Here is a 25234-nt window from a genome sequence, read left to right as displayed (position 1 = left end):
CTTCCTGTGAGGCTAAGAACCTTGGTGTCATCTTCAACTCCACCCTCTCTTTCTCTCCTCGCATTTGATGTCTCTAAGAAGTCAAACTATCAGCTGCACCTCCTCAGAGGTATTCTTCCTTTTCCTTTACTCGCTTTCCACCGGAAGCTCACCATCTCCAGAGCTCTGGTCCTCTCTATGCTGGACTACTGCAACAGCCTCTTTCTAAATCTACTCTTCGACCTTTTCAGCTTATCCAGAACAGGACTGGATGACTTTGCCTTGACCTCAAGCCCAGAGATTGTATCTCTCCAGCACTGAAATGTCTTCACTGGCTCCCCGTAGCTGCAAGGATCAAGTTCAAGACCCTCTTCATCGTCCACAGGGCTTTCTGGGGCCTGGGCCCACTCTACCTCCAACTTTCTCTTAAAACATCTTCCTTCTCGAGTTCTCCACTCATCCACCTACAACCCTTCCCCCCTCCTTCTCTGCCCTCGGCTGAACTCTTTAAAATCTGCAAGGAACTGGCCAATCCTGCCACAGTCTCTACCTCTCCTGTCCCCTCCGAGGCCCTCTGTACGGCACTGGCATCTCACTTCATCTCTAAAACTCCTCCTATACCCTCCCTCCCCCCACTCCCTGCTCTTCCTCTGGCCATTCTGCAGCCACCTCTCCTCCCTCCTTCTCTGCCTTTCCCCTGTTCTCCGCAGACAAGGTTTCTAGACGAGTCCGATCTATGAAAGTCTCGTCGAAACAGGTTCACCCCTGTTCCTCTAAAACTATCAAGGACCACATCGACTCCCTGGCTGATTTCTGCAACCACTCCTTCACCACTGGAGTCTTCTCATCCCCCCTGAAGCTCTCCCTTGTGCACCCTCTTCTTAAGAAACCCCCTGCCGACCCCTCCTGCCTGGCCAACTATCGGCCAATCTCCATCACTCCCTTCCTGGGCAAGCTCCTGGAGAAACTGGTCATCTCCCAGCTTAATCTCCACACTGAATCTGTCGGTTGTCTCCATGACAATAAGTCTGGCTTCAGAGCTGCCAGAAGCACGGAAACCGCTCTCCTGAACATCCGTGAAGACCTGCTCTCCAATCTTGACACTTACACACCTTGTGTCCTCTTCCTGCTTGATCTCTCTTCTGCCTTTGACACTGTCAACCATGCCATCCTGCTCAACCGTCTCTGTGATAACCTGGGTATCACCAGGCAGGCTCTGGCGTGGCTGACTTCTTTCCTCTCCGACCAACCCTCTCAGGTCCAACTTGGGTCCTTCCTCTCCGCTATCTTTTTCTCTACCTGTGGTGTCCCCAGGGGTCTAACCTCTCTTCCTGGCTGTTCAACCAATACCTGGCACTCCTGGCCCATCGCATCGCCGCTCTCTGCCCCAAATTTCAGTGTTATGCGGAGGACACCTAGCTCATCTTCAGGCTACCCTCGGCCTCCTCTACTTCCCTCATCTCTGACTGTCTACTATCCAGGAGTATTGTGCCACCAATGACCTCTGCCTTAATGCCAGTAAGACTGAGATTCTCCTCATTGGCACACAAGCTCCCTCCTTTCCTGTAGCTCTCTGGCCGACCTCTCTTGGCCTGCTCTCTTCCTGCTACCATCTGTGTGGCTAAAAACCTTGGGGTCATCTTCGACGCCACACTCCTTCTCTCCCCACATCTCTGACGTCTCTAAGAAGTCACACTACCAATTGCACCGCCTCAGAGGTTTTCTTCCTTTCCTCTCCTTCCCCCAGAAGCTCACTGTCTCCAGAGCTCTGTTTCTCTCTAGGCTGGACTCCTGCAATAGCCTCTTTTCTAAATCTGCCTGCTTCTACTGTCCGCCCTCTGCAACTTATCCAGAACAGGACTGCGAGACTTGTCCTTGGCCTCAAGCCCAAGGATCATATCTCTCCAAGACTGAAATCTCTGCACTGGCTCCCTGTGGCTGTGAGGATTAAGTTAAAAACCCTCTGCATCGTCCGCAAGGCCTTCTGCGGCCTGGGGCCTCCATACCTTCAACTCTCTTCCTAAATACCTTCCTTCTCGAGCTCTTCGCTCATCTGCCTAAAACTCCCTCAGGGTCAGTCTCTTCTCCAAGCAACGAGTTGGTGGCAGATCTCTTTCTTTGGCTGGGGCCTCCCTCTGGAACAGCCTCCCTGCCTTTCTGAAACTTGAGGAGAATCATCTTCGGTTCCGGAAGCACCTCAAAACCTTTCTCTTGGCTTCTGCTTTTTCTCCTCCTCTCCCTTGCTGACTTCTTGGCTGACACTAACTTTGCACTGGTTCCTAACCGCCCTCTGATCTCGGGCCCTGGTAACCTCCCCCGCCATCGCACTCCTGCACTGCCCTCCTTGCAACCCCGCACTTGCATACTGTTTTTCTTTATCCCTACAGTCCGTGCCAGCACTTGACACCTGTTGTCTGGACTTACCTTGCACTTGCCACCTGCTAGCCATACTTTACATATTGTTATTTATTGTCTTATCCCATGTACTGCACTTTCCTCTCCCCCTTCCCACCACACACTTCTCCCCTCTCCCCCTTCCCATGCACTTGCGCAATCTGAATGACACCTGGCCTAGTAGGATCGTTGTCTGTCTTCACTCTGTTCCCCTCCCTTGCCTCGTCGTGCCTTGAAACACCTTTGTATAGGCGCGTTATAAATGCCATATCATATCAGACGCTTCTCCAAGCAGAAAGTTGGGAGCAGATCTCTTTCCTTCGGCTGGGCCTCCCTCTGGAACAGCCTCCCTGCACCTGTCGAACTTGAGCAGAACCACCTCCGGTTCCGGAAGCAACTCAAGACTTTCCTTTTCACTTCCGCTTTCTCTCCTGCTCTCTCTTGCTGATGTACCTGACTGCTCCTTGCACTGACCACCTGGATGCCCTCTGAACTCAGGCCCAGGCTCCTGCTTGTCCAGTGCCCTTGCACTGCTTCCGTCCTCCCCCAGCACCTTAGGGTCTATTCCTGCAGTCCCTTCTCACTACACTTATGAGCCACTTGCTGGCTGCACTTATTGATCTACCTGCACTTCCCCATTCCCCCCTGGCATTTCTCCCCTTCCCCGCACGTGTGCGATCTGAATGACACAAGGCTTAGTAAGATTGTTGTTTTGCCCTCCCTTTGTTTCCCCCCTCATTGTCTTGTGCTTCGTAACACTTATGTACAGACGCGTTATAAATGCCATATCATAACCAGTGGTTTAGTCTTTCTCCAAATCCTATTGGCCAGAGACTATATAAAAGCAAGGAAAGACTCAGGAAGTGTGCGAGAGAGGAGCCCTTCCTGAGCAAACCATGTGGAAGGGGAGAAGCCAGTCCAGAGAACCCAGAAGAGTGAAGACTGGGACATTTTCCTAGAGGCAGTGGAATGTCTGACGGGTCCAAGGAGGAGAGACTGACCCTGCAGAAGAAGGAGCTGCCCAGCTGACCAGGAGAGTTGGGTGTTCAGTCTGCTGGACTCTCACAGACACACAGAGACTGGCCCAGCAGAGGGGGAACTAGCCATCCATCAGAGGGAAGCTCAGGCTTGCAGTGTACTGGGTTCTCCAGTCTGGCAGGAGAGCTTGTTTCCCCTATCCAGCTGGGGTGAGGCCCATTGAAGTGTATGGTAAACATAAGCAGGAAGCTAATGTCTGCTGTTGGCATGAGAGAGCTGCACCTCTCTGCAGGCTCGGGAATCCCAGAGACTGCCGTGTTGGAGCCAGGTGTTTCACCAACCAAGGTGGAAGAAGCTGCTGTACGAGCAGGACACGCTGCGGGAATGCCAGGAGCCAGCAAGAGACGCCTGGGCGTTCGCATGTGACGGAAAGCAGCATTTCACTTACCGGAGTCTGGAACGAAGCAGATGTGCCAACTGGAAGCCGCGAGAGACTGAAAAATGAAGAGAAAGCGGTCGCGAGAAGGAAGCAGGCAGAGTACTTTTACCGGCTGACCGCGGGGGAATCCAGTAACGCCAACAAGAGCCGGTGAGTCCACCCAGAGATAGCGGAGACACCGGGGCGTATCGGCAAATGCACTGAATACAAATAATTATAAACGAACCAACAGAGAGAAAAAGCATATAGTAAAAGGGGAAATTGACATACAAACAAAACCTCTGCAAATATGTGAATGTATGCAGTGCAAAAACATGGGAAGCCCAAACGGGATAATATATTCAGCAGAAACATTATCCAACAAAGCATATGTGCAATTCTGCGAGAGGGCAGATACCCTGTATGAGCAGAAACCCTGGCAGGAGAGTATAGCAGGCATTTTCAAGTGTGTGAATACAAGACGCCCTGGCAGGAGAGTATACCAGGCAGTCACAAGATATAGAGGTCCTAAGAAGAAACATCAGGACTAGGGAAAATATTTTATTAATCTGTAATGAAGAGATCCTGAGAAACAATATCAGGACTAAGAAAAGGATTGGAATTGGAAAGTCAAACAGTTTTGTGTGTCAGTTGTTGTGCGCCAAGAAGGACACAAGGGACGGTTTGTGAAAACATCAAAGGGTAAAGGGAAATCCAGGGGAAAGGAATCGCCCTTTGGAGCAAAGACCTTTTGTTAGGTAAGAATTAGTGCAGTCCAGCTGGTGTGGGACTACACAAGACTTATCTCTTGGTATTAGGTAATCCACCTTTTAATATAGGCCTGTACTATACAAGTTAGTAGTGTGACTGAGCAGCCAGGCTGATCTTAAAAGGGGTAATGTGAGCTCTAGAGCTGCACAAATAAATCAGTAAACGCAAGTATCCAATTAAACACTTACACACCTACAGTTATATAATTTATTTATACACAAAGATATATTTTTTTTAAAATCAACTTTATTAAGTTTCATTTGTGCATTACGAAATTCCATTGCATTTGCTGATGTGAGTTAACAAGAAAAAACCATTCGCAACACACCCCTTCTCCCTCCCTCCCTCCCTTTCCCTCCCTCCACCCCCCTTCAGTTCAAATGTTCATAAGTTGCTTAATCCTTGCTTAACGGGCTCTTTGAAAAAACAGAAGTGTCAATGCACTGTGCGCTTGGCACGTCGAAGTCATGTGGACCAACTGGGTAAAGTTCACAATCGGGTCCGCGGGCCATGGCCCCGTGTCCTTGGGGGGGGGGGGGGGGGGGGGGGGGTTCCCTCGGCACCACTACTAAGCATTAGACCGCTCGGCCGTATTTGTCAAAAAAGGGGAGCCAGATTTCCTCGATGCTGGATTTAGACTCGTCAAGCAGGTGTGTGAGGAACTCCATGTCGTAGATGGCCCGTACCTTGGTTACCCAGGTTTTTTCCCCTGGCATTTCCGGATGTTTCCATTTCTGTGCCAGGCAACATCTGGCTGCTACCAGCATTACCTGAAGCATATGGTCTTGAGTGCCCTCTTGGCCTTCCCCAATGTCAATTCCGAAGAGGAGCCAAGGGCAGGAAGATCGCTCAACCCCATCCACCCCCTTGATCCAGGCCCGTACCTTGTCCCAATAATTTTGGACCACTGGGCATCCCCACCACATGTGAATGTAGTCTCCTCTTTCTGTCCTGCATTTCCAGCAGTGTGGGTCATATCCTGGCCTCATCCTAGCTATCCTCTGCGGGGGATAGTGCCATCGGTGTAGTATCTTGAGGGCCTGATGGCGATACTGGAGGGAGGCCGTGGATCGATTAGCCCGTCTACACATCTCCGTCCATCTTTCGTCATCGATTTCCTCACCTAAGTCCCTACCCCATTGTGTGCGTGCTGGCGGCGGGTTTCTGGGGACAGAGAACAGAAAAAGCTTATAGAGGCGGGATATTATCCCCTTGGAGCCCCTCGCGGTTAGGAGAAGCTTTTCAAAGTCTGTGAGATCCCTCCTGAGGGTGTGGCCCCAAGATGGCTCAGTGAGGACCCCTTTGAGCTGAAGATAACGGAAAGGGGAAAGCGTGCCTATTCCCAGGGCCTCCTCAAGGTCACTCAGGGGTAGGAAAGAGCCCCCCACCCACATATGGCCAGTCCTGCTAAGGCCTGCCTCGAACCATGTCTGGTATGCTGCTGGTTCTGCTATTTTGGCCAGGAAAGGAGGGGCCCAAATGCAGTTTAAGGGGGAGGGCCATGTTGTGAGCCATCTGTAGTAGCCTCCCTCTCTCCATAGGGACCACAGTACTTTCAGAATCGGATGGTTCAAGACGGTTCTGGGGATCTTATTCCTTGGGACCCAGAGCCATTCCTCTATTGTGACAGGTGCAAGGGGCCTATTATCCATGGCTACCCACTGTTTTTTCGTTTCCGGTGAGAAGTGATCAACCAGAATCCTCAACTGGGATGCCCTGTAGTATGTCCCCAGGTCGGGGTAACCCACCCCCCAGTCCTCCTTAGCCCTAGTCAATACCTCGTAGGAGATTCTGTGTTTTTTACCCAGCCAGAGGAAATTAAGAAGGACTCGTTTTGTTTCTTCAAAGAAAGCCCTAGGGACCAGCACCGGGAGCATCTGGAAGAGAAACAGGAATTTTGGGAGAAGCACCATTTTTATGAGATTGAGGCGTGCCATCCACGAGAGACCCGCTCTCGCCCACCTTTCTATGTCTCTCCTGATTTCTGACCAGAGGGGGTGAAGTTGGCCGTGTACAGGTCTTCAAGGTCGCGCTTGATATGGACTCCTAGATACCGGAACCCCTCCTCACTCCGTTTAAAGGGGAGTCCCTCCACAAAGGCCATCTCCGGGTCCGATAGATTCCCCCCTATGAATGCCACCGATTTGTCCAGGTTGACTTTATACCCCGATAGCTCTCCATATCGTGTGAGGCCCTGTATCAACCGGGGGATTGTTTGGGTCGGTCTGGTGACATAAAGCAGGACGTCATCTGCAAAGAGGCAAATTTTGCAATGCATGTCTCCCATCTGTATTCCCCTGATGGCCATATCGTTGCGGACCGAGAGTGCCCATGGTTCCATTACTAATGCATAAATTAACGGGGATAGAGGGCATCCCTGCCTCGTACCACGTTCAAGGGGGAATTCTCTTGATTCCGTTCCGTTTGCCACCACTCTGGCCGAGGGGGAGGAGGAAAGCGCAGATATCCATCCCAACCACCTTGGGCCCATCCCCACAGATGTGCGAACCTCCCTCATGAAGGCCCAACTGACCCTGTCAAAGGCCTTCTCCGCGTCGAGAGCCAATAAGAGTGTGCCCTCGTTTCTGGCCTCAGTTGTGGCAAGTATGTGAAGTGTTTTCCTTAAATTATCGGAACCCTGTCTGTTAAGGATGAATCCCGCCTGGTCTGGGTGTATCAGGCGTGGGAGGGAGTTTTCCAGTCTGGAGACCAAGATTCTAGCGAAAATCTTGGCGTCCAAATTAAGAAGCGAGATGGGTCTGTAAGACCCACAGTCCGTCTGGTCCTTGCCGGGTTTAGGTATGACGGTGATGAGGGCCTGCAGGAATGTCGGTGGGATTGTGTCCCGACTCCTAATCTGGTTAAACAGTTTAGCCAGGGGTTTCACTAAGATCGATTGGGTCTGTTTGTAAAAATCTGCTGTATAGCCGTCTCGGCCAGGTGCCTTTCCGGCCTTCAATCTTTTGATGGCTCCCTCCACCTCTTCTTCTGAGATTTCCCCCTCGAGGGCCTCTAAGTCTTCGTCCGTCAGCTTGGGGAGGGGATGTTCTGCCAGGTAGGAGGAAATATCCTCCTGTGATTCGCCCATTTGCCTGGAATAAAGTTTGCTGTAGTAGTCGGCAAAACATTCCGTTATTTTCTGCCGGTCCCCATGAATTCTGCCTCCCTCATCACCAAGCTGGGCAATCCCTCTTTCCACTCTGCACCCCCGTGCCAATAGAGTGCCTACCCTGTCGCCCCGTTCATAGTATCTCTGTTTGGTGTATCGCATTTTTTTGACAACCTCCCCTATAAGAACCGTATGAAGCTCCTGTCTTTTGCCCTGCATCTCCTCCAGGAGTGCATCCCGGTCAACCCCCGGGGCGCCCAGTCTGGCCCGCAAGACCTTCAACTCCGCACGGAGTTTGCTCTCGATCAGGCCCCTCTCCCTTTTACGCCTCGAGCCCTCTGCTACGAGGAGACCCCTAAAAGTGGCTTTCCCCGCTTCCCATACCATGGACATGTCAGTCTCCCCGGTGTCGTTTGTCTCAAAGTAGGCCAGCATTTCTTGTTTCATAAAGTCGCGGAATACGGGGTCCCTAAGGAGCGTGTCATTGCACCGCCATCGGGATGATCTCGGGGCAATGGGCAGTGACCAGTTAGCCACGAGTAATTTGTGGTCCGACCACGTTATGGCCTCGACCCTTGGTTGGGTTACCACCCCGTCCCCCTCCTCTGAGATCAGCAGGAGGTCGATTCTAGTATAGGTGCAGTGTGGGGGAGAGAAGAAAGTGTAGCCGCCTTGGCCCGGGTATGCTTTGCGCCCGATGTCTACCCAGTAGTGATCCCTCAGGAGGGTCTGCAAGGCCAGGTTGTCCTTAGTAATCCCCTTGGGTGTCCCTCCGCTGGCGGACCACCAGTCCAGTTGGGGGTCAGCTATGAGGTTGAAGTCCCCGCCAAGTATCATGGCCCCCTCTGCCCACTCGTCCATGACACTGAAGATCCGCGTGAGGAACTCTACCTGACCCGAGTTGGGTGCATATACGGTGGCGAGAGTGATGCGCTGTCCCTCGCAAAACCCTTTGACACCTAAAAATCGACCTCCAAATTCTCTCTTGGTTTCTACCCCTGTGAGTTGGAGTGCCCTTCCCAGGAGAATGCCCACCCCCTCCTTCTTTGAGGTCGCATGTGATGCCCAGTAGTTGCAGCCAATATCCTTCCTCTCTTCCTCGTTTATAATGTGTTTCCTGTAGGAATAGGACTGTTAGATGTTGTTTGCGGAACATATTGCTCGTAAGGGACCTCTTATTTTGAGAGTTAAGGCCCTTGACATTCAACGTGCCTATCTTCCCTTCAATCATTATCGTCTTTTCGGTTGTGCCCTTTGAACCCCTCATAGTACCTGAATTTCAGAGCCCGCTGCCAAGCAAGTGTCTCTGACTTGAACTGACTTTCCCCCTTTACCCCTCTGTCTGCCCTGTTGACCATTCTTCCCCCCACCCCCTTATTCGAAGCCCCCCTCCCTGTTTCCTCCCCCCCTCCCACCCTTCCCTTGAAATATAAGGCGTTCGTCCACGTTCCCCAACATACGTTGGGGTTGGTCAACGAACCACCAAGGACTCTAACCCCAGCCCCGGGATTTTCATGTGTTGGGGAATCCCAATTCTCAGAATCAATATAGATCGGCCCCGTCAGAACCTCGGTACAAGTGTCCGAGATAAAATTCTGGAACAATGAGCCCCCACTCCAGCCCACAAACCATTAACTCGGGCCTCGTGTGTGGGCCAACTCAATCAAACAGTTAACTTTTTTGCAAACTTTCGCCCGCCCTGTAGTCCGGCGGGCAAGCCGTAGCGCCAACGCGGCGTCCAGTTATGACACCTCATGGTCCCAGGTCCTCCAGTGCCTGGACCCCGAGTCAATGCTCACCTTGTGATTTCCTCCATCGCCGATCGAACGGTGTTCTCATGACTTTGAGTGGTCTTCAGAGTTTGTCGACGGGTGTCTAGTTTTCCGGAACTTCCGGGCCCCCTTGACTTTGGATTTGCCGCTGTGGTTCACCGATCTGTCAGGACCCCTGGGGGGGTCTCGGGCTCTTCCATCCTGGGCGCCTGAATGGCCTGCCTGGTCGCCAACCAGGTCGTCTGTGGCCCTCCAAATATCCTCCTCCGACACCAGGTGGTGTTTCTCCCCTAGCCATTCAAATTCCAGGTAGAAGGGATGTCCCCAGCGGTATCGAACCCCTTTTCCCTGAAGCCATCTTGTGAGGCTGCCACATTTCCTCCTCATTGACAGGGTGAGGGCTGACAGATCTTGAAAGATGGACACCCTTGAGTCGTCGTATTGTATGTTGCCGAGGTTTCTCGCTTTCTCTAGAATTTTGGCCTTGTCTTTATAATAATGTAGCCGGACCAAGACCGAGCGCGGGCCTCTGCACCACCCCCCCGCCCGGTGTACCCTGTCAAAGTTGATCGTGCCCGCAGCCTCTGTTCCCAGGGCGATCCTTACAATGTTGTGCACTTTGCCCTCGAGTCCTTCGTGTGGATTCGCCCTCGGATTCCACCAGGCCAAAAATGCGCAGGTTGTTCCTTCTCTCCCTGTTCTCCATGTCGTCGACCTTAAGCCGGAGTTCTTCCTCTCGTCTTTCCATGTCTCGGAGTCTAATTTCCATTTGGGTTTCAAGGAGTGTTACAGAGAGTTCATTGCTTTCGACTTCCTCCATTCGGTCCTCTAGGGTGGTGACTTTGGTCATGAGGTCAGCCAATTTGGCACCCATGTCAGTCCTCATCCCGCGTATCTCCTCCAGAATCATCTGGATATTGTTCTGGATGGCCCCCAGGTCTGGGGGAGGAGTGATGGGGCCCCCGGTCGCCATGACACTCTCGTTGGCAACAAATTGCTATTTCAGCAGGTTTTCTTTCCAGCTCATGGAAGGATCGTGTCGGTTACTTGTTAGCGGGCACCGCCTGGTCGTCAGCCGTGTCTGGGTCAGTTGGGGTGCAGGGTGGAGAGGGGGTGTGTCCCCCGTGGTTGTCGGCAGCTCGGTGCCTGTCTATCCTGTTTGGCTCCGCTAGTTAGCCCTGTGGTGGCGATCTCCAGGTATCTCAGCTGAGGGGGTTCCCAAGTTGTTGTAGGTAGGGGTATCTGAGGGCCAAACTCATGCAATGTTTCCTCTGGTGTCTCGCGCAGGCCCGGTGGTTTTCCGGTAGGTCTCTCTTGAGGGAGGGGATATGAGGGCTCCGGATAGGGGTCCTCACCTGTTGCGCCTGGCTCCCTGTGGTCCCCAGGCTTTACTGTAGCAGGGGAGGTTCCAGAGTCACGGTAGGTGAGGGTATCCGAGGGTCAAGTGTGGATAACGTTCCCTTTGGTACCCCGTTTACTCCAAGTGCCCTTCCAGTGGAGGGGGGTCGTAGGGGTGCTGAGCAGGGGTCCTTACCTTCTATGCTTGCCTCTCTTTGTTTCCCAAACCTCGCCACAGTGGGGAGAGTCCTCGTCGCGAGGCTGCAGGTGTCCCTTGGCACTTTCCTCAGGTAAGAGCGGGAGGAGGGGGAGTGTGTTGGGGGGGGGGGGCGCGCTCCCGCGTCGGCCCCCAGGCGATGTCGTTGCTCCGTGGGCAGGTGGATGGCCCTCTTCGGATCGGGCCCCGGGGCCGTGAAATGGGCAGGTGGGCCCAGGCCTCCCTATGACAGAGCGTGCCGGCAGCACCTCGGCTGTCCCGCCTCGGGTGTCCGGAGCGCCAGGCGTGGAGCCTCAGAGCGCTGTGGGCAGTGTTGGTGTGTGCCGTAATGGGAGGGGGGGCGCGCTCCCGCGTCGGCCCCCCTGCAATGTCGTTGCTCCAAGGGCGGGAGGATGGCCCTTTCCGGGCTGGGCCCCAGGGCCGTGGGATGGGCCGAGGGGTCCGGGCCCCCCTATGACAGGCCGCGTCGGCGGTGTCCCGGCTGCCCCACCTCGAGTGTCAGGAGCGCCAGGCGTGGAGCCCCAGGGCGCTGCGGGCCACTTTGGTGTGCGCTGCGATGGGAGGGGGGGCGCGCTCCCGTGTCAGCCCCCCTGCAATGTCGTTGCTCCTTGGGCGGGCGGATGGCCCTCTCCGGACCGGGCCCCGGGATGGACAGGGGGGGTCCGGGCCCCCCTATGACAGTGTCAGGAGCGCCAGGCGTGGAGCCCTAGGGCGCCGCGGGCTGCTTTGGTGTGCGCTGCGATGGGGAGGGGGGGGGTGCGCTCCCGCGTCGGCCCCCCTGCGATGTCGTTGCTCCTTGGGCGGGCGGATGGCCCTCTTCGGGTCGGGCCCCGGGGTATGACGTGCGGTAAGCCGCGTTAAGTGTCCGGGGGGGGGGCGCCGCGGGCCCGCAGCCCCGGGCTCCCTCGTGTGTGGCCCAGCCTGTGTGTGCTCGGCCGCCGCGCCTTCCCTCATTGCCTCCTACGTTGCTTCACACCAGGCCGTGGGGGAGGGGTTGCTGGTATCGCCTCGGTCCGTAGAGCTCCGCTCAGGAGCGTCGGATCGGGACCGGAGTTGGGTCCAGGTGGGGGCTACAGGTTCCCACTCCTCTTGGTGGGGGTCGCGTGGTTCATGGGACCCTCGTTCTGCTGGTGGACCGCAGTTTACCAGGGGCTGGGTGCGGAGCTCGAAGCTTAGGCATCCATCCTGCCTGCGCCCCCTGGTGGCCTCCCTACACAAAGATATTTAAAGTATTCTTTAAAAAGCAGCATTTAGCTGTAACATTAATCACAAGTTCGTATTCAAAAAGTGAACAATAAAGCAGGTAATTCATTAATATGTTAAACATGTTTCAGCACCTGGAGGTGACGTCATTTGTGGTCAGTATAACATTTATATAGTATCACCTTTGAAATATTGAGTTTTTCAAGGAAGGAAAGGTTAGGATTAGATCAGAACAGGCTGATGGGTTATAAGCACAGTTTGATTCTCCCAAAGGGAAGCAGGCAGTCTATTATCCCAGCATTAAAGTGTTCAACATTTAAAACCTGTGAGGGAGCAATCACTGCCAAAGCCAATAGGTTAAGAAGGAGACCTTTAGGGAGCCAGGACAGCCAATGTCAATGAGCAAAGTCAAAGTTCTGATATTCTTCTTAGAAATATGTTCTTAAATAGTAAGTGTTCTAAAGAGAAATTGCAGCAACTCAAGAGGAGTCACCTTTAGGAAGCACAAGCTAGAAGGCCAATGCAGATAAGTTGAGGTCAACTTAGTGTAGGGTTAAATCGCACTCCCAAAGATGGGAAGCACCCCAAATGGCTAAGGATAAAGTACCCCAAGTCCCACAGTACCTTTTAAATGAAGAAGTTGTTCGAGCTGGTTTCCTTCACGATACAATGCAGTAGACTGTTCTTCCTGGTCCTTGGTCTTGGTGACGAAAGGGGAGGACGTCTGGCCGGGTCCTGCGCCAGCACTCGAGAGAGGGACTTGGCAGAAATGGATTTATGTCAATTCAGTGGCTCTTTGTGGTCTTGACGCCGTTTTCTCAGTGCCAAAGAAGAATGAAAAACTCTGGTTAGGATTTCCTTGATTTCTCGGTCCTGGACTCTAGATGCAGGTTTCTTGCTTATGTAGGGTCCTCTGAATGCCCATTAAGATCTGGCCGGATTCGGACTTTGGAAGACAATGCATTCCCAAGTGGTTGTGGTACCCCAGTTATTGGGCTTCTGCAGCCTTAAAAAGTCGCAGCAAGTCGCGGGTTGTGCCAAAATAGTTTTTCAAGGCTAGTTGGTCCCACCAGCCTAAGGGAGGAAGTCGTCCTTTACGGGTCTTCGCTGTTGTTTCAAAAACAGGGTCCGCACAGCTGCAGGGCTTCACCGGGCACTTCGTTGTCCAGGAGGGTGCTGCTGGCGTCTTCTCTCATCTTCTGCTTCATATGTTGTCCTCCAGTGGTCGACTCTACTCTTAGTCCCAAAAACCTAGCTTTGTATGCAAGTTCCCATCACAGCCCTAGGCTGTCACAGGGTGGCTGTCCTCCAGGACAGCCAGCCGGCCAATTGGAACTGGTTTCACTCAGGCACACCTAGAGACAAAGGGCAGGGAAGTTTCGGGATCCTCCCTCACTTCCTGCCTTTCCAGACACACTGGAGCCTGATGCAAACAGAGTAAAAGCCCAGACGAAACTAACAAGAAATGGCAAAAAAAGAAGACTGGGGGTTGAGGGGAGCAGTATTGAGAAAATGGTCACCCTTGCGTTCAGCACTGCAGCTGAGGTATCAGCTTGCAGATACATGTCACTAAGTAAGTATAAAAAGAAACAACTGCCACCAGCCATTCATTTGAGTTAGTGTAACAAAATGTTACATGAGGAATGGGTTAAGGGAATTACTATGCAACCCCCCAGTACTCCAAATAGGGTGGTGTGTGCTGGACCCATAAGGTAGAGGTAAGTAAGACAGGGGTCATCTTACGATTCTTGGAAACAGTAGTCCACCCAAGGAAATGTAGTTAAACATTAAGAGAAGTGCAAGGGTCTTCGTGGCACTGTAAAAAAGGTGCTGTGTGTCACTATGCAAAATCAGATGCCTATGGAGTTTACCACACTCCACGAAACATTAAAGAACATAGAAAATCAATGTCGGGAAAACACTGAGTGAGAAGAAGGTCCCACTCAGAAGTAAACATTAAAAAGCCCTGAGTCCAGAAAAAGAGCTGGGGGTCTCTAAGGTTAAAGGGAATTGGCACGTAAATTAAAATTCTGCTGAACACGTTTCTCCTTGAATAACTTGAGTTGGAACCATTTATTCTTCCTTTATGACACCTTTCTAAACCACCCAAGGGTAAAGACATGTCCATGTTCACCTTAGAATGTAATGTATGCTGCAAGGATCAGAATAGATCTTTGGACACAGGACAGTTTTTGTTTTGACATACTGACACAGACAGATCTTTAAATTTGGTTTAGGTACGGAAATTCCTCTTAGAGCTGGGTCAGGGATTTTCCCAACCCTTTTATTTTCAATAAAAATCTTTAACCAAAATCATGGCCAACGTGTGCCTGTTTCATTCCCAACTCCTCATATATGGTGTCGGAGTGGGAATGGCCTATGTTGACACAAACTGGAGATCTCACACGAGTAGAGCAAGCTCTAGCTCTACAGTTATTAAATCTGGGAAAGAGTGGATTAACATCACCTCTCCCAATAGTGGATCATACACCCAAGAACCCAAAATAGGTTCCAGTTCCATAACTCTTATCTGGGAAAATATCTAAATGGGTCCTTTTTTTTCTACCAGTGAACTGGGTCCTATAGAAAGAACGCAGGAGCACCTTCACCATCTGGACACTTTTTTTAAACACTATGCTGTTATAATGCTTATGCTGATATTGTGAATTCCTGACAGTTTTGTAATCGCCTTTAGCTGTGCATGACCTGGCTGTCCTAAAGAGAACACACACTCTGGCTGGCTTCCAAACACCGGAGCTTAGATGAGAAACCACTTGCGTCAATAGAACTAATCCGTTCCAAGCGCGAAGAATAGTTGATGGGTGCAGCATCACATTTTTCAGTGTGCTACATTGTGTGAATTCCTAATTCCGTTACAAAATATATCAATTTAGAAGCCTTACACTATTAAAGAGAATATTCCGATCAGGTGGTTATTTCAATGGCATTTGCCTCAACTTGCTACCGGCCTAATCAAGGAAGGGGATCCACTGAACACTTCAGTGAGCCTTTAAAGTATTTACCTTAGTCAAATGATGGAGGGAACATTGAAAATGTGCACCATTGCGATAATTTGGGGATTTGGTTCAATAATAAAGGGAATTGGAATTCCCAACTTCAAAAAAGTTATCTTCTGCTGAACATGCGTGCATAGCCTTTATAAGCTTGTCAAAAATAAATTGGGGGCATGGCATTTGATGCTACTGTTGAAGTGCAAAAGCACAAACCCAATAAGCAGTACTGAAACCCAATCCGCAGTATTGTATGCTGCTGAGCTCCTGGGGAACTCTGGCATGGCTAAAATGAAAGCCAGTGAAAACATCATTTAAAAAAAGTTATTAGGATTACCTGTGGTCATAACAGAAATGGGTCAAACCGGGTGGTCGGTCAAAAGGCCGAAAAAAAATCTCGAATAACAAAAATCTCGAAAAAAAAGGCAGAAAAAAAAAATATCTAATTTTTTTTTTTTTATTTATATATGTATTTTTGGGTCAGGTAAGTAAAAAAAAAAGGATTAAAATAAAAAAATAGAAAAAAAGGGGGGTCGGGGGGAAACCCCCCCCCATTTCGAAAAAAAAGTAAAAAAAAAATTCGATATTTTTTTTTCGGCCTTTTTTTCGAGATTTTTTTTTTAGAGATTTAGAACTTCGGGATTATGACTATAAACCGTCAAACCGATATAGAGTATCATACACAGCAGAGACCAATCCTGCTATGGGTTACGCTGTGGACAAGTAATGAACTGAAGGATTACAAGGGGGCTCTGCTTGATGTCATCACAAGTAACCATCCTAAACCTTGGGCATGGTTTTACAATCTTAAAAATGTGTTATGGAAATGATAAATGTAGATGCATGCATGCACAATGCGATACTTCTACATTGAGAATGTCTGACCAAGTTGCCATAAGCACAAAGAAAACGTGAAAGGTTCCTTATGTGACGTCAATTAAGATGATGGCCAACGTCTGATGCTGAGGTGCAAGGTGACTATGGGGGTGGGGGGCAGGTGTGGTGGGTGGATGGGATTAAAGACAAAACCAGAAACACAGCGGGGACCCTGTTTTGTATAGCTTTTCTGTTTCCACTCATTCATGTCACATTTTGTCAAACCATTACTTGCCTATGTAGACTGTGACTTCTAAAATTCAATAAAAATCGGCTCCTATTGGAATAACCCGGAATGCTTAATTACTGCAAATAAAGGGAGATGCAAGCTTCCTATTGGGATTGCGGTTTAATGAATTCCTTGCAGAGAGAGGACAGTAAGAGCTTGTTTAAAAAATATATTACAATTCAATTAAATGTAGGGTTTGTGCAGAATCTGTCCTGGATTACAACAGCAGAAGCCAGAAATGTGTACGTTAAACTGCGCCTTGGAATTCTTGCCCTAAACGTCCTTTCTAGAAACTGGACGGACCATGTAGCTGTAATGGGGGGATGCAGGACTTTTGTAAAATTCCTCAGTGTGGGTCAAGAATTTTTGCTGTCACAAGCTTCTTGACTAGGACTTAGAACCATCGATAAATAATGTCTTAAGTGATGGATTTAGATCGTTTTGTCCATTTGTCTGTGATTTATGATGTAAGTGTATGAAATCGTTTTATTTTGGTATGTTATTTAGATCATGGGATTATGTATGATGTTGTATGAAATGTCATTTAATCTATTTATTGCATTAGTACTTTTATGTTTATGGTATTAACTGATAAAAAATCATCAAATGTTTCCCCATGTCCCATAGAATGACAATGACCTGCAACCAAGTCTGTGATGACATTCTGTACAAAGTAGTTTCTGGCAAGTTGCTGCAACCGAATGGGTACTTTGTTATCCACTTCATCACTTTGCAATAAAGGTGCTAATACAGCACCGTACAGGGAGGTGCATTTACCAGTTGAGAGAATAGTGGGGGCGGCAGGAAGCACCCCCGAGGGTATGACAAGGTATCATTTACGGATGTATAATGCTTGGACCACGTATGCAGCCTGAGAGGCTAGGGGTGGAAGTGCTCAAAGGAAGACACACTGTAAATATGATGACACAAACACATGGGGTGCTACTGCACAGCATGGGAAAGGTGAGCACTACAGGTGAGAGGAATCCATGGGGATGTTTTACACAGGCCCTTTACAAAAGGGCAGTTGAAAAACTGTACAACCCCTCCACGGTAGTGGGGTGAGGGTAGATTTATTCAGGCTGACCGTCCCAGTAGGCCGCATTAGCTGGGAACAGAACCAGCTGATGGATACAAGATTGGCGAGCCAGTCTCACGGTTACTTGTGGAGAGTGGGGGAATTCAATTTGCCATGTAGTATTCAAGGAGGCAAATGCATAGCACAACCAGCGGTTTCAAATCGCCCATTGAAGGGTGGGTCTGCGAAGGATGAGGAATACAGGGGCGATCCAGGAGGAGCCAATCAGACAGGAGATTTTGGTGTCCTTGATAAGCAACTATACTATACTGTGGCCCTCAATGTTTACGAGGCCCTTCATTGGATAGATGCTGTGTGAATGTCTCCCTTCCCACCAGCTCAGGGTGTCTTGTTTGTTTCCTATGTGCGCGGACCAATGGAAAGTGAATAAAGATTGGACAGCACAATTACTTAGTTTCTAACAACCATTCATTTATGGGGTGGAGCGGGAGGTAATGTGGCACCACAAGGGCAGGGGAGGGCAGACGTTTTGCTTCAGTCATTTTTCACTAACTTATATCTAGCTATAAGGAATTCACGTGATTCAACCAATTAGCTTTGTGGGACATGCAATAACTCAACGCAACAGGTGTAACTGTTTCTAATCGCACAAACATTGTATTCACTGTGTAAAAGGTTTGCCGCCATGGGCGGTATTGTCAGCTTGTGTCAACAAGTTCTGTTCCACTGTGCTGTTTGATTTGTGCTTACCCAGCTGTAATAAACCGTGTTACTTCTTGCTTGGCGTACGCTCCTTTTTCGACTTCCACCAGTAAATTATTGACTATGTGCTCCTGGATAACCCCTGATAAAACGTACTGGAACAAACTGTGCTGCTTTATGTCACCTTGGTTTCTTCATCTGTTCACTAAATCGGGGCTGTTTCATTCTAGATGACTAGGTAAACTGAATTTTCCCACCCAAATTACCTCTTACCACCAAGCCTTCTGTAGGGGAAATAACATTTCAGCAAAGAACATGAATACAGTGGTTTCACATTTCTCTTCCTTCTTGACTTGAGCAGGCATTTCTCATTTTCTTTTGAACTTTTCTGTTTCTCTGTGTTAGTATATTTCTGAAGTCAAGCACATAAATACTTGCACAGGGCACATGAATGAGGCAATCCTAACAAGCCCAAAAGAGAGGACTTCAGAAGAATAAAAGCACAAGGTAGAGTCTTCCAAGACTGTCTGCTTGGTTCCCCTGTGGCAACAGTTGTCACTGGGGGGTGGGTAAAATTATTACCAGCAAAGTAAATCTGAAATTCCACTTCAATTGCTGGCAGGACAGTTTTTTCCTATTCGGATACTTTTTTAGGCAAATTAATTTTTTGAGATTTAGCTTCCCACACCCCCTTCCCCCCCCCAAAATGTAGATGTTTCCTGAAAATGAAATTTTGGGAACACTAAATTTCAGGTGGGAAACATCAAAAATTGCGTAATTTTAAGGAAAAAATGAAATTCTAGGTTAGAAAAAACCTGGAACTACCAATTTCAGATGTGCTCTTTTCACTAGAAGCGTTTCGCATTTATTATTTATTGCAGAAGCAAATATTTTTCCTCAGTAACTGCACTGGTTTTGACATTGAATCATTTCAGCAACTCCACCTCCTCCTCTTGCCTGCCCCAACTGCAGCAAAACATCCATCAGCATGGACAGTGCAGCACTGCATCTCTACTTTAGTGTTCTCTTCTAGAACAGTTATGTATGTATAAGGGTAAGCATCTGAGGACTCATGCTCCCAAACTCAGACTTTAAACTCGCAACTTTTGGAAAAGCGGTGTGTGATTAATTTGAGCTTTTAGCTATAGCTTATGCAGCAATGGAATGTCCCTACTTTTGATCAACAAACCAAATCTCGTCTGTACCCTGTAGTCTAAATTGTGACTCATCACTCATTTATCTAGATGTGAAGGAGCAAATGTTTAAGCGCCCCTTCTCACTTGCCGTTGTGGGATTTCAAGACACTTCTCTGTCTGATTTTGAGGACATATGTGGCACTACTTTGAACCATCATTATATGTAAGCACATGCATACTTTCATTTTAAGGGAATATTTTGTATGGAAGTGTTTGTGATTTTTTAAAATTTTTTTTTTAATTAAGTCCATGTATCTTGACACGCAAGAACAGCCGTCAGTATTTACAAAAATCCCCCTTGTATGTGAACATGTTGAAAGATGTGGGCTCAAAACTGGTGTTTAATAAGGAAAGATTCATGATGGTTGGGATGGCTAGCTCATGCCAGATTGTGATTGTATTGTTTAAAAGGAAGTCCTTCGAACTGCAACGTAATTGTACTAAATGTTTTTCTTTGTGCAGGGCCCCGCCTGTGAAGAAAAGGAAGATGGAAGAATTGATGCACACCTCTAAAACGTCAAACAATTTCTCGAAGGTCTTCAGCCATGGGTTGTCCCATATTGACTGTGCCCAGAAATTGGAGTGTTCTGCAATCAGCCCTCTCCTATCCATTGCAGGCTCAAGTGGTCCTTATATAATTGAGCAGGCTCTTGAGCAACCAAAACATGCTCAACGGTTTCTTCTTCCAAAGCCAAGCGTTTGGTTGGTTCAACTTCCAGTCATGGAGTTTGCTCGCCTGCCTACCACGTCAGCAGCGGATAGCCTTGCAAATATTGGAGTAATTGCTGGCTCTGGCCAAGGATCTGTTTCTAGTCCTATTAATTTGGCACCCCGTTTAATGATGAAATGTTCAGAGAATGCAAAATCTCTTGTGTTGAAAGGTACATTGCCTTCCTCAAGAATGGTCCCTTCCAATTCTTCCTTGGAGTGTATCGATGGTGCTGTACAAGCAAACCTGGACAATCCTCTGTCTAGCGATGTGGTTGATGGGTTAGGACATATGCGCTGCAAGAATAGAATTGCATCAGTAAATGCACAGACTGATTTATCTTGCATTTCACAGATCCTTGTACCAGCCGGACCAAGTAATTATAGTGAGTCCTCCTGTTCACAAACTGACTTATCATTCAGTGCTCAGACTTTGTTACCAATCAGTATTGAGATTCAGACATTGGGATCCAATTACAAGGGGAGCTCTTCAACAGCAACACAGACTGATATATTGGGTGAGGCTGTCTTGTCATCTGGTGTTATTAATCGGGAGACTCAGACCAATGCAACTGTGACTTCACCTGATAACCAAGAGCACATGGACCAGGCATTGATCTGCAACGAAATGTTTAACATGGTCAGTTCATCATACACTGTGTCAACTCAGACGAGCCTTTCGCAAGAAACGTTAGTTGCTGGCAATATCGACCAAAGATTTCTGCACTCTGACATTGATGGAAACCTGATAAATGGTACAATGAAACCTCAAACCAACCTCTCAAAAGACAGTTTAATTGATGCAAGTGTGGGCCCAACTTTCCTAGAAACAAATGATGTTGTGGGATTGAGCTCACATAGAATAAAACCAGAACAGTTTATCAACTTCAGTGGGCAAAATGAGGTGATGCCACAGCAAACTATGACTGACAATCAGACGCAGACCATGGACTTGCTAAATGACCTGGAAAATATTTTTTCTGGAAACCTGTCTAATCATTCATTGGATGGTCGTGGTCTTTTGTCTGAAGCAAGTACTGGGGGTGAAATGCACCTAACTTCTGGCTCGGCTCAACATGCAGGAATTGACTTTGATATTGAAGAGTTCTTTTCAGCTTCCAATATCCAGACCCAAACTGATGAAACTGAGCTTGGTAATATCAATGCGGAATCCCTGGACATTGAAACTCAGACAGACTTTTTCTTCTCAGATGGGTCTACACTAAGAGGGAATGCCAGCTTCTTAGCCATGTTTGATACACAGACACAGACCGATTTAAATTTATTTTTAGATCAAAATGCACATCTGCCCCTCGGAAATATCCTGAATCAGGCGAGTTTTTCAGTGAGCACAGACTCCTCTGACAATGAGACACAAACCGATATGACCTCAGCTGGGAAAGCCATTGCGATTACTAGCTTAGAAAACCAAGTGCAGCTTAATAGTGCCGAAACACAGACTATTGACAGCTGCCTGGATACTTTGGGCAGTTTATTTCTGACTAGCAATGAAACTCAAACCGCTATGGATGACTTTCTTCTTGCTGATGTGGCTTGGAACACCATGGAATCTCAATTCAGTTCTGTGGAGACACAGACCTGTAAGGAGCTTTTGTCTTTGTTTCAAACTTCGGTTAACTTGGAAGACTGATGTAATGCGAAAGCCAATAGTCGACTGTACCATCTCATGCACGAGACCATTCTACTCATGCAAAGGGGCTTGTGTACCCGTTTGGTGTGATCATTGTGAAGAATTGGATTATTTATTCTGTAGACTCTTGAACACCAAAATGTTTGCTTTTGGCTGTTTTAAGACAAGATTTGCAAATTATTTTTGCAAGTGATCGCAATCTTCTCTTGGTCATAATATGAATTTTATGGTTTGATTTGCAAAGCAATGACGCACACTTATAGTATCATATAACAGATATTTTCTCACCCCCATCCAACGCATGAGAATGTCATTTGGACACATGTCTTATGTATGGAGAATGTCTGCACAACTTTCTAGGTTTACAGATTAGAATGTGATGCTCTCATGCTGTTAAAGAAAAATCAGCACACAATCTATTATCTAGTAAATGAAACCTAGAGTATGTGGGAATGTTACTGATGTTGTAGGAGTTCAATTACAAGCGGCTGTAGAGCTGTATGCACAAGTTTACACTGCTATGACACCTATTTTATTCTGCCTTTATGGTACTGTAAAATGGTTGAAAAGCTAAATGCACTTTGGTTGTACTTCGTTATTATTACAAAGTATTTTATTTTTTGTTGGATAACTTATTTTTGACCATAAAGTGTTTTGTCTTGCTGCTCATTGGCCTTGTGAAGCTGTTAAGATTCACAGGTTACTTGTCTCCCTTAATGTATATACGTGCAAATTCAGCTATAATAAATGTAACTCTAAATTACTTGCAGTTTTTCTAATTCCAGATATATTCTTCTGCATTGTAAATACGTTTTATTTTTATTTTAAAAAAAAAAAGTTTTTATAACGAAGAATGATTAGAACTTATTTCTTTAGACATTTTTAAAACTTTGTGGATAACCGAATGTCTGTCATGGCATTCTCCACCCAGAAACTAAGCAAATGTTCCTGATAAGACCACCCGTGCAGTGCCATTTGAAATTCTTTGCTTTTCAGATTAGAATTTTTTTATCCAGCACTCGATCATTCGGAATACTTCTTAAATAGCATAACGGGTGTTGGTTAACAGAGCCTTCTGGGTAATAGAGTGCCAGATATTAAACGTTTGCTACAGGTAATACCTGATATTTTTTCAAGACACGTTCGAAATCAAATCTTTCCATTCCAGCATTTGGGCACCAACTGCAAAGCTGTTGTCCCCTTTTGGGATTATAGTCCCTCCCCCGTCTCCACCCCAAGCCCCCAAGTAATTGAGCGGCTTGGTCTCTGTGTGAAGGGTTGCAAGTATCATGACACTGTTTAATTGGAGGGGTATGGGTTGTGTGTTCAGTTCGAGGTTCAGAAGCAGGGTTTGCCCAGTTGTAGCTTGTTCTGATATTTGGTATTGATTTGGGATTTTTCATTGTAGTATAATTTAAATGTATAAACTGGGAGCCTACTGGGAATATGAGACCGGGATTTAGGAGGAAAAGTGGTAGTGATTACTTTGTGTATAAGAATGTTATTATGTATGTGGTTGTTGCGGTTAGCTTAAACGATTTTCATTACTGAAGCAACCTTCACAACCACCATCGGCAGTAGAAAATGAAAACGCAAGCAACCATTTTTTTTTACTGGTTTTGAAACTACCACTGTAATTTTTCATATCTGTCTTTGTGTTAACACGCAACATTGCATTCCTTTGCATTTGGGATGAATATGGGAAAACAGGGTTCCAGAATCGAACATTACAGTCCCATAATGGCCACCTACCGGGAAATGCATGGAGACTACACCCTCTTGCCTCCCTTCTGCCCTTTCCTTTATTATTAAGCCCCACATCATCCCATCCCCCATGGCATACAACCTGCATTTTCTTTGACAGCCACCCGACACTGCACCGCCATCCCCCTCCCTACTATTGCTGCCAGATTTACCTCATGAACATCCATAAGATCGCTATCATTGATTCCTCTGAGTATTTTATCTCCACCTTTGTCAACAGGCTGGTCTACGGTGCCAGCCGCCCTCATTCAACTCTCACAACAGCTTTGTTCAACTTGAGAAGGTTCTTAATTTGCTGCATGCACCCTCTTCAACCTCCCTCGATTACCGCTGCGCACCGCACCAGTTCCATGTGCGGCAGTTATGTGCAATCACACTTTATTCTAAATGTGTGCACATACCCCTCCATGGGCTCCAGCACTCCTTAATTTGCCTAGTTATTCCGCTTGCTATTCACTCCTCCTGCCTGACATATTGAGAACTCCTTATTCTCCTTGTTTTGCCACTCTGGATGCATATGTATAGTGAATGATTGCCCCAAGGGGAGTCTTGAGTGCTGGGCTCCCACCTGCCTAGAGAAATAGGAGCAGTTTCTTTTACCCGATTTATTTATAGAGTGAATTTACCAAGCTTATTGAATGAGGGTTTGGGGTAGATTTTCATTGCATGGACTGAAGGCTTTCCGACCTTTGCATTTCATTTAAAAGTAGGTGGCGATGTCAGAAATGGCCAGGCACTTTGTAAAAGGCTGGGAAGGACATAAACGCTCTATTCTGGTTGACAGCCACATCGTGGCTGCAATTAAATGCTAATTTGGACTGTTGACATATGATCATGTTTACACATTCCACAAATCGGACAAACTTCGTTCAGTGCTTTTCATAGTTTACTAAAAAAAAGGCCATCTAGGAGGCCTCTTTAGAGGGTGTTAAAATAATCCAACCTTTGGTTGGTGGCAGCAACAAGAGCTATGGGGTTGCGAGACATTAATGGAATAATCCTTGTCAGTTGTGTGACAAATAGCAGGTATTCGCTCCTCCCCATGGGAGAGCTTGTCCCTGTGAGGATAGGGAGGTGAGCCCGTTCCGGAAAACCCTGCTGAGGGGTTGAGGCAAGTGGGACATCACTGGAAGAGAGATTTCCCCCCCCCTCCTTTGAAGACAAGAACTCCCATTCCTATCAGGAACTCCCTAGACAAACGAATATAATTGCTACAATGACTACCTGGTAAGCTGAAGAATGTGGCATCCTTATCTTTGGCTGAAGGCAATGCAAGACTAAACCCAGTTGGACATGAAAAGGAAGATTTCTCTTTAACACGGGACTCGTATGTAACTGTGACACAGGAAGAGAAGTGAGGAGCCTGATGCACAGGGGAAGCTCCCTGGCATCACGCCGACTGGAAGCGGAGCACAAGCTAGTCAGAGTCCACGATTAGAGAGAGAGATCATGAGTACAAGACGCGGGTGAACCGGTCTGTGCAGTCGGAAGAAGTGTTGGGTCGACCGAGAGGGGAACAAGCAAATCCGGTGGTGGCTTGACCACAAGCTGGATGTGGTGGGCAGTATGCCCCCAGAACAATGCAGATAATTGACCGTACTGGAAGCGTGGGTCGCTTTCAATTAGCAACACCAGTACAAAGCAGCAGTCCAACGGGGACCCAAGAACAAGAAGCAGCGAGAGGGAGAAAACCGTTGTAAGTGAAAGCCGAGACCAACCACTGGCCCGTACCAAAAGAGCGGTACCTGGGGGACCAGGAGAAGTGGGAGGCCCATGGGATATAATGATCAATCGGAGAAAACTCGCTTTAGAATGAGAAAGTGGGGCTAAAATGATGTGATGAGAGTTGGAGGCAAATAATGAGTATCCAGAGAGGGAA

The 25234-nt window shown here is 48.0% G+C and overlaps 1 protein-coding gene across 2 annotated transcripts in view; it reads left to right on the top strand.

Annotated features, from left to right (window-relative positions):
- ATMIN (ATM interactor) overlaps positions 1 to 22354 on the top strand; it is a 221333-nt gene extending 198979 nt beyond the window's left edge. For both annotated transcript variants that reach the window (XM_069652841.1, XM_069652842.1), the window contains one exon: positions 19695 to 22354. In XM_069652841.1, the coding sequence (XP_069508942.1) occupies positions 19695 to 21591 (1897 nt within the window). In that variant the 3' untranslated portion in view covers positions 21592 to 22354. The remainder of the gene's footprint in view (positions 1 to 19694) is intronic.
- The last annotated feature ends 2880 nt before the right edge of the window (positions 22355 to 25234 follow it).

The sequence above is a fragment of the Ambystoma mexicanum genome, chromosome 1p, assembly GCF_040938575.1.
Source record: "Ambystoma mexicanum isolate Mex_15411 chromosome 1p, UKY_AmexF1_1, whole genome shotgun sequence".
Classification (NCBI taxonomy): domain Eukaryota; kingdom Metazoa; phylum Chordata; class Amphibia; order Caudata; family Ambystomatidae; genus Ambystoma; species Ambystoma mexicanum.
This window is presented reverse-complemented; position numbering and strand designations above follow the sequence as displayed.